Here is a 10352-nt window from a genome sequence, read left to right on the forward strand (position 1 = left end):
TGGATGGTGCTATCATATAGTTAACAATTAATGTTCTTATCTATGTGGTCACATGGAGAGTTAAGAACCGAGGGCATGAAATCGATGCATAGAAGTCTCTTTAAGAGAGAATTTTGGCAGGCGAGCATAACCAGTTAGATAGTCGAGCGTTTATTACAAAAGAAAGAGTGTATTTGAGTATTATCTGATCTGATCCTATTCAAGTGACGCAAAGAGATTATAACCGAGTGTATGAAACAAGGATATAGATGTATCTCTTCCATGTTGATAAAACTCAACACCTAATAAGAGGTTGTTAGGTTGAAACAATATCAGTGATATCGATGAACCATATTAAACCTGAAAATTTAACATCGTAGTTAGGAATAAAACTTAAATAAGACAATTTGATCAGTTACATGGTTGGGCTCCTCTCATAATGAAATAACTCTCATTATATTACTCAGAACGACCCTTACTGGGTAGCCTTAACCCACTCGAGTTTTTCTACTCTTCTAGATGAGAAGCTCTTCAAAATAAAATAAAATAGTAAGCATCGTCATGAGAATCGTGACATGTCGAAAAATCAATGTTTGTCAGTGCTTTCTGGGATTGTAAAAATTGAGTAAACTAAATAAACAAAATGGCTCAAGGACAAAGCCTGTTCACATTAAATAAGTGAAAAAAGCAGCTGTAATTGTTGAACGTATAATTAAATTCTACACCAGGTCGCAAATGTTTTCGGTACACAAAAAATTCTCAAGAAATAAAATCTCCCCTTTTAACACTCAAAACATATAATTACAAAGAAAAGTTGCGAACACACTGATACAAAAGCCTACAAAATGCTAGACAACACTGAGGAGAAGCAACACTAGAGAAGAAAACATGAGCACTGCATTCTTCGATGGGTGACTTAACCACCAAGCATGGGATTTAGGCAAACCAGTAGGACCTGGGGTTGCACCAGCAGTCGCATTCTCCTTTGAGCATGTGTAACGACACCGACTAGGCCGAACAACTCTGTAAACGCCGCTGCTGGCTAGAACGAACATGTCCTTGCGGTTGTCCTCCCCGAATGAGAAAATGTAGCCAAGAGCCGGAAGACTACTGTCCGGGACAGAGCTGCAAGCTATCGGAGAGTCACTTGCGCAGCTGAAAGGGATTTTGCTCGAGCTATAGTTTCCGCTGTTTTCTGGATCTTCGGAGCCTGCCCATATTGCACCAGCGTACAAATCTCCATACACATACCTGAAAATAAAAGCCTCGTCAAGATCAATACTTCGTTAGTACTAGTGCAAAAATGTGCAGTCAAGAAAATGCCTCAGTTCTCTTAGATAGGCCAGTTTCCGAGATAACTTTGAATAATTTTTGAAGGTGTTTTATACTTTTGATTTACTTCCACGACGAGCTGAAAGAATGATGATGATCAGTTACCTTCCATACGTGCACGGATCAGTCTCAGACCGATAGATATAGCCCCCGGTTATAGATGCCGAACCTTCTATCTTGTTCACTTCAGAATGGTTGTACCCCATGACAGGAAAAATTACGTCTGTAGGTTTTGTGGATGTGTTTCCAGCAAGTGACTTTGGCGGAGTGTAAGTGTATGGGCCTTCGTAAAAACGCCAGCCATAGTTTCCACCCTTGGTGATCACATCCACCTCTTCATATAGATCCTGTTAGGTGAACAAATCAGTGTCAGGGGATGTAATTTTTAAGGGGAAGAAAAATCTTTGTAGTTCTCTTTAGTTCATGTCGGAAACAGACAATTTCAAAAACTTGGGATCTTCTGGCAGACAGAAATTGCTTGTAAGAACTTAGAGATGAAAGATTTATTCTATACCTGCCCGACATCTGCGCACATAAAGTAGGAAGGATTTTCTGCATCAAAACTGCAGCGCCACGGATTTCTTAGTCCTAGAGACCAAATTTCCGGCCTCAATGCTGGATCTTCGGTGAATGGATTGTCTTTGGGGATGGAGTAGTTTCCCCACAGACCAAGTTTATCCATTTCCGCTGCACCTGGAAATACATTGCAAGGTTATCAAATGTGCAATAGGAAGCAGATGGGTTTTGGTAACAGAAACGCTGGTACTCACTTGGTACATTATCAACGTCGAGCCTCATAATCTTTCCGAGCAAAGATTTCTTGTTTTGAGAGAAATTGTATGGATCGCCTACACCGCCACCATCTCCCATCATGAAGTATAGGTACCCATCTTCCGGTCCAAAGAGTATCTGTCCTGCATGATTATTTGTGAAGGGAAGGCCCATGGTAAATATCCTCCTTACTTCCATTGGTTTAGCGCTCGTTGCCTGGCAGTACGATTCATTGGGAGGAGCACTGCGGTCAGGTTTCATGAAAAAAAGGCACAACAGGAAGTATGAAAACTTAAAGCAATGAGCAAGTTAAAGTAACCGAAAATTGATATAAAAGAGTATGTAGTGGTGTACCAAAGAAGGCTGCGATGCAGTACCATTGGCAGAATATTCTGCTATAACACTTTGGTACTGGCACGGCTGAGCACCATTATCGGAACCTAGCTTCGAAGGATCACAATCAACATCTGAATTACATGAACATCGTCCAGTGCATCCAGGCCACTTAACCTTGTCACAGTTGAACGAAGCAAAAAACCGACCATTTTGCGCGAAATTGGGATGGAACGCCATCCCCATCATTCCAAATTTAGTATCGAAATGAACCTCATCGGTTAGATCAACAAAGGGACTCGACTCATCAAGCCCCATAACTCCTCCTGATCCATCTTCAGGAATTGTTGCCAGCCAAATTTTGCCTTCCTGGGTCGAGAAAAATGCGCGGTTGGAGCCATCTGGATGAGCAACCATGTTGAGGTAAGATCCATTTCCAATTTTCTCAAGGCACAAACCATATGGGGGGATGGGAATGCCGGAATCATTCAGTGTGATCGGCTCACCATTGAAACATACTGATTCGTCACTAGAGGCTCCGCCAAATGCGCTGCAGAAAGCGGATTTTGATTTCCAGAGTTTGGTTAGCTCACTAGCATTGGTCTTGGCAGGCGGTCCACCTTGTAATGAAGGGTTAAAGGGGGAGTTCAAAGTCGACACATTTTGGCATGTGTCCCATACGGTGGAGCAAAAATTGGTTACTGCTTCTTTAGACTGGGATGAATTTGATGAAACAGTTGAGTTGCAGAGAACCGGAACAGGGCGGATCACAGAGTCGACGGTAAATAGCTCACCCGAAAACGGATCACACCTCTGAAATCCATAGCCGAAAGGAAATCAGGAGTTGATATGCATCCTGCTCTCACTAATGTACAAAATTTTAAAATTGAAAACATCGTAATTTTAGATACAAGTACTAGGCAAACGCTCCTAATCACTTGAGCTACAAAACGCTTGCGGAAACATTATATAGTTTACAAAAAGGGAAAGAGAAGGACTTACTGCACAAAGTACTGATTTCAAAAGGGAAGGACAGCCAGAATTGGAGATGTTCATGGTTTGGAATTGCTTCTGAATTTGTGAATCTTCAGTGGAGTTGCAGCAGGCAGTTTCGTTGTAAGGACAAAATTTGAGTGGGACACTCAGAGTAGAAGGTGCCCCTACAATCAATTAAACCATTTGGATTCAATTTCATAAGGAATTTAAGATACTCAAACACAAATCATAATAATACGAGCGATATTTTACTTTAAACTAATCTAAACTGTCGGGAAGAGGATTCGAACGTAAAGCAGCAAACTTTGTAATACAAAATTGATAAAAAGGAAATAGAGAAAAAAGAAAAAAAAAAAACTCACTTGAATCAATGCATAAAGGATGTGAAGTTGAAGGATTGAACAGCAGCAGCAAGCTGCATAGCAGAAGTACAATAGCAAGAACTCTACCCATCTCCACACCAGAAGAGAGAGAGAGAGAGAGAGAGAGGAAGAGATTGTTTTCCTGTCCCTCCCCCTTTAATCTAATTAACAGGTCCAAATAGCAACACTGTTGCTTTCATTGACTTGAGAGAAATGCAAATTAAAGTTCACAGAACTATCAACTTCTGCCAATCCAACCACTCTCTTCTGCTGGTATGCTTCTCCATTATAGCACATTCACATGTTCCTCTCTCTCTCTCTCCTCTCTCCACTCTCTCTCTCTCTAAAGACCAAAATTTTAATATTCAGCTTCCAGAAGGGATATCATTTTCAATCTCTCTCTGTCTCTCTCTCAGCTGCAGAAATGGATTTGTTTTCAATATCTGTCCCTCTCTTTTCACAACCCCTTTGACAGATTTTCATTTTTCAACTCTTGATTCAAAGGCTGAAGCTTTATGAGCAACTTGCAAGTTTTTAGACATTGGGGGTTGGACTTTTGGGTTGAATTGTTTATCTAAATTCATTAGGGTTGTTGGGAAGATATATAAATTGGAAGCCCACTTGTTTATGTTGTTTGCATAGATTAAAAAAACTACACTTGTTTATGTTGTTAGCATAGATTAAAAAAACTAACTTTGGATAGATCTTGGGCGGTTTTCAGTGTCTTGTGCCAAAATTGACCACCCAAATGCCCTTGCGCGTAGGGTGGGTGCGTTCAAAGTTTGGAAAAACCACCCAACACCAAAAGACAAGCCGGAAAAGCATCACAATATTCCCAACAGATCCTCTCCGGATCCTTTTGACGAGGATCTTAAGAATCCGTGAATTGTGTTCGTTCATTATGTAAGTCTTTGTCAAGTACTGTTTATGTTTATTTTTAAATAAAAATATTTAAAATGATTTCTGATCGCACAATGTACGATAATTTCCATGATCTTCACAAATAGGATTTCGCGAGGATCCGGACTCACAATATTTAATACGATTTGGGATCCCACTTGGATTTTAGCAATAAAAAAACCCTAATGCTATGCTGGATCCAATGGCATTCATGACATCGATTGTGGAAGGAAAAAACCAAAATATGATGTGAGATTAATGGATGGTGCTATCATATAGTTAACAATTAATGTTCTTATCTATGTGGTCACATGGAGAGATAAGAACCGAGGGTAAGAAATCGATGCATAGAAGTCTCTTTTAGGAGAGAATTTTGGCAGGCGAGCCTAACCAATTAGATAGTCGAGCGTTTATTATGAAAGAATGAATATATTTGAGTATTATCCGATCCGACTTTACTCACGTGATGCAAAGAGATTATAACCGAGTGTATGAAACAAGGACATAAATGTATCTCTCTTTTGTTGATAAAACTCAACACCTAATAATGAGTGGTTAGGTTGAAACAATATCGATGATATCAATAAATGATATTAAGCCTGAAAGTTTAACATCGTAATTAGGAATAAAACTTAGATAAGACAACTTAATTAGTTACGTGGTCGGGCCCCTCTTATAATGAAATAAATCGCATTGTATTACTCAGTACGAGCCTCATTGGGTAGCCTTAACCCACTCGAGTTTTTCTCCTCTTCTAGATGTGAAGCTCTTCTTAAAAAAAAAAAAAAAAAAAAAAAAAGGTCATCATGAGAGGAACAGGATCCGGATCCCTTCCGACTAATCCTCCTCAACAAACAATTCGGATCCTTGAAATCTGATCAAATGACTAAGGTTATTATAACTTTTAAAGTGAACCCGTGTTTTTAGTCGTTGGATTAAATTTTAAAGACCCGAATTGTTTGATGAGGAGAATTAAGTGGAAGGGATCCAGAGAGGATCCCTTTCCGTCATGAGAATAGTCACATGTCTAAAAATCAGAGTAGGATTGTCTCCCCTCTTTTTTTCCTCCCCTTCCCTCCCCTCCTATTTGAACAGTCACGGTTAAGTCACGTCAACATCTTATATTAATTTTTTTATAGCAAGAGAAAGACAAAATAAGAGAATGTGAAAAGAAGAGATGGAAGAAGATGATGAAAAGAAGAGGAGAGAGAATCCTAGTCCCCAAAAATCAATGTTTGTCAGTGCTTTCTAGTATTATAAAAATTGAGTTAACCAAATAAACAAAATGGCTCAAGGACAAAGCATGTTCACATTAAATAAGTGAAAAAAGCAGCTGTAATTGTTGAACGTGGAGAGCAGAACATTGACAGATTACAACTTAATAGCACAACAAAAGAAATGAAGTTTCTTTTCGGATCTCAGAGTTTAAAGTCAACGGATTCGAAAATTTGAGTAAGTTATTTTAAATCATACAGTTTTTATTAGTTTATTTTACTGATTCATCTTACACAAATTAAGAATCTTGATCTTTTGTTCTCTCTTTTCAATGATCCGAATATGTGAGTTCTTGCGATCTTGCGATCTAAGCATAAAAATTCAAAAAGGATCTCTGACTCGACAACATGCAGTTTTTGAAACTTAGAATGTTAAAAAGTTTAAAACTGAAAAAGTGGTATTGGACTTGGCATGCTTCTGCCTCTAGTGGAGTTGAGATGAGCTATCTGGCCTATGGGCAAGTCCTAGAAGTTGGCCCAGGAGACCGCCACATGTACTTAAACAAAAATTGTTTCCCCATCACTTTTAAAAAGTTCCGTGTCACCAATTGACACTAGAGCCGATTGCTTGACACGGGCAGTACATATGTTGACCGGATTTCATGATACTTTCGTTACTTTGATCCATTTTGTTGACATGGTTGCATATTTAGTGTGTTATGAAAAAAAATCGAGAGTTAAATCCTGATATATAGCCGGTTGACATGCGTCGAGCGACCGGCCAAGAAAAATTGGCATTGGTTAGCCCTGATTGCCACTATTGGTCCAACCGGCTCCCACGTTGAGGGATCAGACATTCAGTTGAGAGAAAAACACTATATTTAGAGAGATAAGCACATATTAATTTGTGAAGTTAGTTAATGATTATTTGATCTAGTAAATATTTACTCTTTAATTTATAAGAGATCTTATATCCAAATCTGTGAACGGCATTTGTTTAATAAAAGATTATAACCTATGACAAAACTTAACATCGAAGTATAAGATTATTGCTTTTTTTTTCTTTTTAAAAAAGTAATGCAACTTTTAGTCATAAGTTATAACAAAGAGTTTGAACATTATATACACATGCACCTCACAAAGGATAAGTACTAGGAAGAACCCCAACTATGTTTCACCATTTGGCTCACTCTTTGGGAAAATGTCTATTATACGCAATCTTAACCTTTATAAAATAGTTGTTTTCACGATTCGAATATTGGTCATTAAAGAACAACATATCCGTTGCGCAAAGACTCACTCTCCTTATATTGGAGTTGATGGTTATTACTAGTTTAGCATCAGTAATAATAATAATAATAAAATATAAACTCGAATAAGAACAATAATTATGCAGACAAAAGGGGAACAAGAACGTTGACCATGAGTCACAGAGTTGACTGCATGCTCCTTGCCACATATAAAATTGCAGCGGCTTTGTCTTCCAACTCTACAAACACCACAGCGTGTTAAGACATAAACATCCTTCTTGTTGTCTTCTGCAAATGAGAATATATACCCCAAGGCAGGGGCATAACTGGAATTTCCTGCTGCTCCAATGCTGTTGCATTGAACTGGAGAATCATGGGCACATCTGAACGATATCTTGGCCGTTGAGAAGATCCCACTGTATTCTGGGGTTTCGGTTCCTGCCCATGCAGCATCTGCATACAAATCCATGTACAGATACCAGCAATGTTACTCACAAAAAGCATATGATTATATTAGTATGGATTCTCTATGCATGACATTGTGCTTTTGCTCGTTATATCTACAGAGAGATTCTTTGTGCATGACGTCTTATCTTTCCTAAAAGATAAAGTGCGTTGAAAAATAGGATTTCTACGATTTTGATCTTGTTTATTAACAAGGAAGATTATGTATAGGAAGGGTGGGTTTGGAATGGTCGTTTAAAGCTTCGGTTTAGGGTTCCAAGAATCAAATTTTGGGCTCACAAGCTAAAATCAAAGCGATTAATCAATTCGAGACTAGAAAACCTAGACTCTAAGCTCTAAACGATGATTCTAACACCGTAGAACAACTTACCCATATCATAAATGAGATAAAAAATAAAGAAAATTGAGTATAAATGAGATTTTTCAACGCATCCATGCATGGATAGGGCACTAAAAGCACACTAACTTCTTATGCATGCACGGATCAGTCATCGACAGAAGTAGCTGCCGCTGATGGAGGCTGATGAAGCAGGTCCCTTATGGAGCTAGCAGAAGTAGTTCCTCCCGAAGACTTTATTGGTTGAAGAGGAATGAAACCCTCGTAAACTCTCCACCCAGAGTTTCCTCCCTTTGTGACTGTGTCAACCTCTTCATGAACTTTAGAGAAATCAAAGAAGCAAGACATATATACTTAAGAAAACATAATTCGGTGACATTAAATAGACAATATGACATATGTAAACTACATTTTGGTGTTATCTTATTTTCTGTCTAGTATCTCTTCGGTTCAATTCTTTTCAGATAAAACGTGCAAACGTGTCCGGTGTCTCCACATAAGAAGTAAGATGGCCTTTCTGAATCAAAACTACATCGCCAAGGATTTCTAAATCCCAAGGCCCATATCTCAGGTTCCGCTTCCTTCTCATCAGCAAATGGATTATCAGTAGGTATAGAATAGTTTCCCAATAGTCCTTTTCCAATTATTTCAGTTGCGCCTATGTAATTGTGGCAAAACATGACAATTGTTTCAGCACAAATAATGTTACGATCCAAGCAACTGCAGGTCCAAAAGTAAGTTGTAGGACTTACTTGGTATGTTATCTATGTCAAGCCTCAGAATTTTTCCAATCGAGGATCTCTTGTTCTGTGCAAAATTGTAAGGGTCATCTCGATTTGAACGGTCTCCCATCATGAGGGATAAGAAACCGTCTGCAGGCCCGAAAAGAATCTGGCCAGCGTGCCCTCCCTGGGATGGAAGCCCCATTGTGAACATCCTTCTCACTTTTGATGGATTTGCAGTTTTTGCAAAAGACATAAGCAGCAAATAAGAAGCTCGTCGGTGAATTACATTACTAACGTGTTTACTTACACGGAATGTTGGAAGCCACGAATCAGGGAAGGGAAAGAAGGAATGAGTATGGGATCAACTCTGACTCGTGATTCCATATGTATTAGTAAACGCGGGGAAATTCAGGAATTGAAATAATTCAAATTTTGGATGAAATAGTTTTCTGAAAAGTAAGCTTGAAGAAGTGTGAATTTATGCCAAGGAAGGCTCTGATGATGTACCCTTGGCAGTAAACTCTGCAATAACACCATGATATTGGCATGGCTGCATTCCACTGTCAGCAGAAAGCTTTGAAGGGTCCCAATTCACAACCGCAATGCATGAACATCTGCCTGCACAACCTGGATGCTTCAACTCAATTGAACAACAGAAAGAAGAGTCCATCGCATACAAAGTTTGGGTGAAATGCCATGCTCATTAGGCCAAACTTAGTGTCAAAGAGCACTTGATCAGTAATGTCAAGAAAGGGTTCAGAGTTGTTGATCTCCAAAACCCCGTTTGATCCAACATCAGGAAGAGTTGCCAGCCATATCTTGCTTTGTTGGTTAGATGCGAAAGCGCGGTTGGAACCATCAGGATGTGGAATTAGGTTGAGGTAAGCCCCGTTTGCGATTTTCTCAAGGCAGAGACCGGATGGAGGTGAGGCTTTTTCATGACGGAATGATACTGGTTTTCCATTAAAACACACAGCATCTTCTGACCCACCAAACGTTTCACAAAATTCCTTTTTCGAGTGCCATTGGTCAGTCAATTTGGAAGGAAAAGGATTGTGCTGCGTCCCAACTCTACCTTGGAAGCAAATTGGTAACTCAAAGGAGATGTATTACCACATGTATTCCATACTTTTTTACAGAAGTCAATGGAATGTCCAACTTTGGACTCATGAGATTTCGCCGAATCCATGGTATTGCACAAAACAGGCACTTTTCTAGGCGCAGAATCGAATTCCAATAGCTGAGCAGAAAACTGATCACATGCCTGAAAATCATGTCAGAACAAAAGTTCGCAAAAGAAAATTGCTTTTTTTTAGTGTTTAGAGTGAAACTACTCATTGCTCAAGACGAGGATTACTGAGCAAATGGTCGATTTCAGGAGAGAAACACAAGAGGATCTAAGACGTTTAGTGATTGGAATTGCTTCTGCAACCCCGAATCTTCGGTGGAGTTGCAGCAGACGCTTTCATTGTATGAACAAAACTTGGAGAGGCGTGTCTTGCTGCTCAGGTGGTCCTGTTTTCATTCAAATGATGAAATACAAAAGCATAAGCGTTAAAATGTGAAATGAAGAACAAACAAACACCGAGGCAGAGAGAAGGACCAACTTGAATTCGCTCACAGCGGAAACGAGAACAAGCATTCGAGAAATGATATGGAGAACAGAAGCATGAAACAGATTGAACCAT

General features: G+C 39.2%; 1 protein-coding gene and 1 pseudogene across 1 annotated transcript; both read right to left on the minus strand.

The window, feature by feature from the left end:
• Window positions 1–627: 627 nt before the first annotated feature.
• On the minus strand, window positions 628–4365 carry LOC137711185 (HIPL1 protein-like). Its single transcript, XM_068450394.1, has 7 exons — window positions 3774–4365; window positions 3418–3575; window positions 2437–3228; window positions 2082–2298; window positions 1826–2004; window positions 1417–1658; window positions 628–1230 (listed from the first exon to the last, which is right to left on the minus strand). Exons 1-7 carry the CDS (start codon window positions 3862–3864, stop codon window positions 828–830), a joined length of 2082 nt encoding a protein of 693 aa, XP_068306495.1. The 5' UTR covers window positions 3865–4365; the 3' UTR covers window positions 628–827.
• A 3721-nt stretch (window positions 4366–8086) lies between these two features.
• LOC137710191 (HIPL1 protein-like) lies at window positions 8087–10352 on the minus strand (annotated as a pseudogene).

The sequence above is a fragment of the Pyrus communis genome, chromosome 12 (genome assembly GCF_963583255.1).
Source record: "Pyrus communis chromosome 12, drPyrComm1.1, whole genome shotgun sequence".
In the NCBI taxonomy this organism is placed as follows: domain Eukaryota; kingdom Viridiplantae; phylum Streptophyta; class Magnoliopsida; order Rosales; family Rosaceae; genus Pyrus; species Pyrus communis.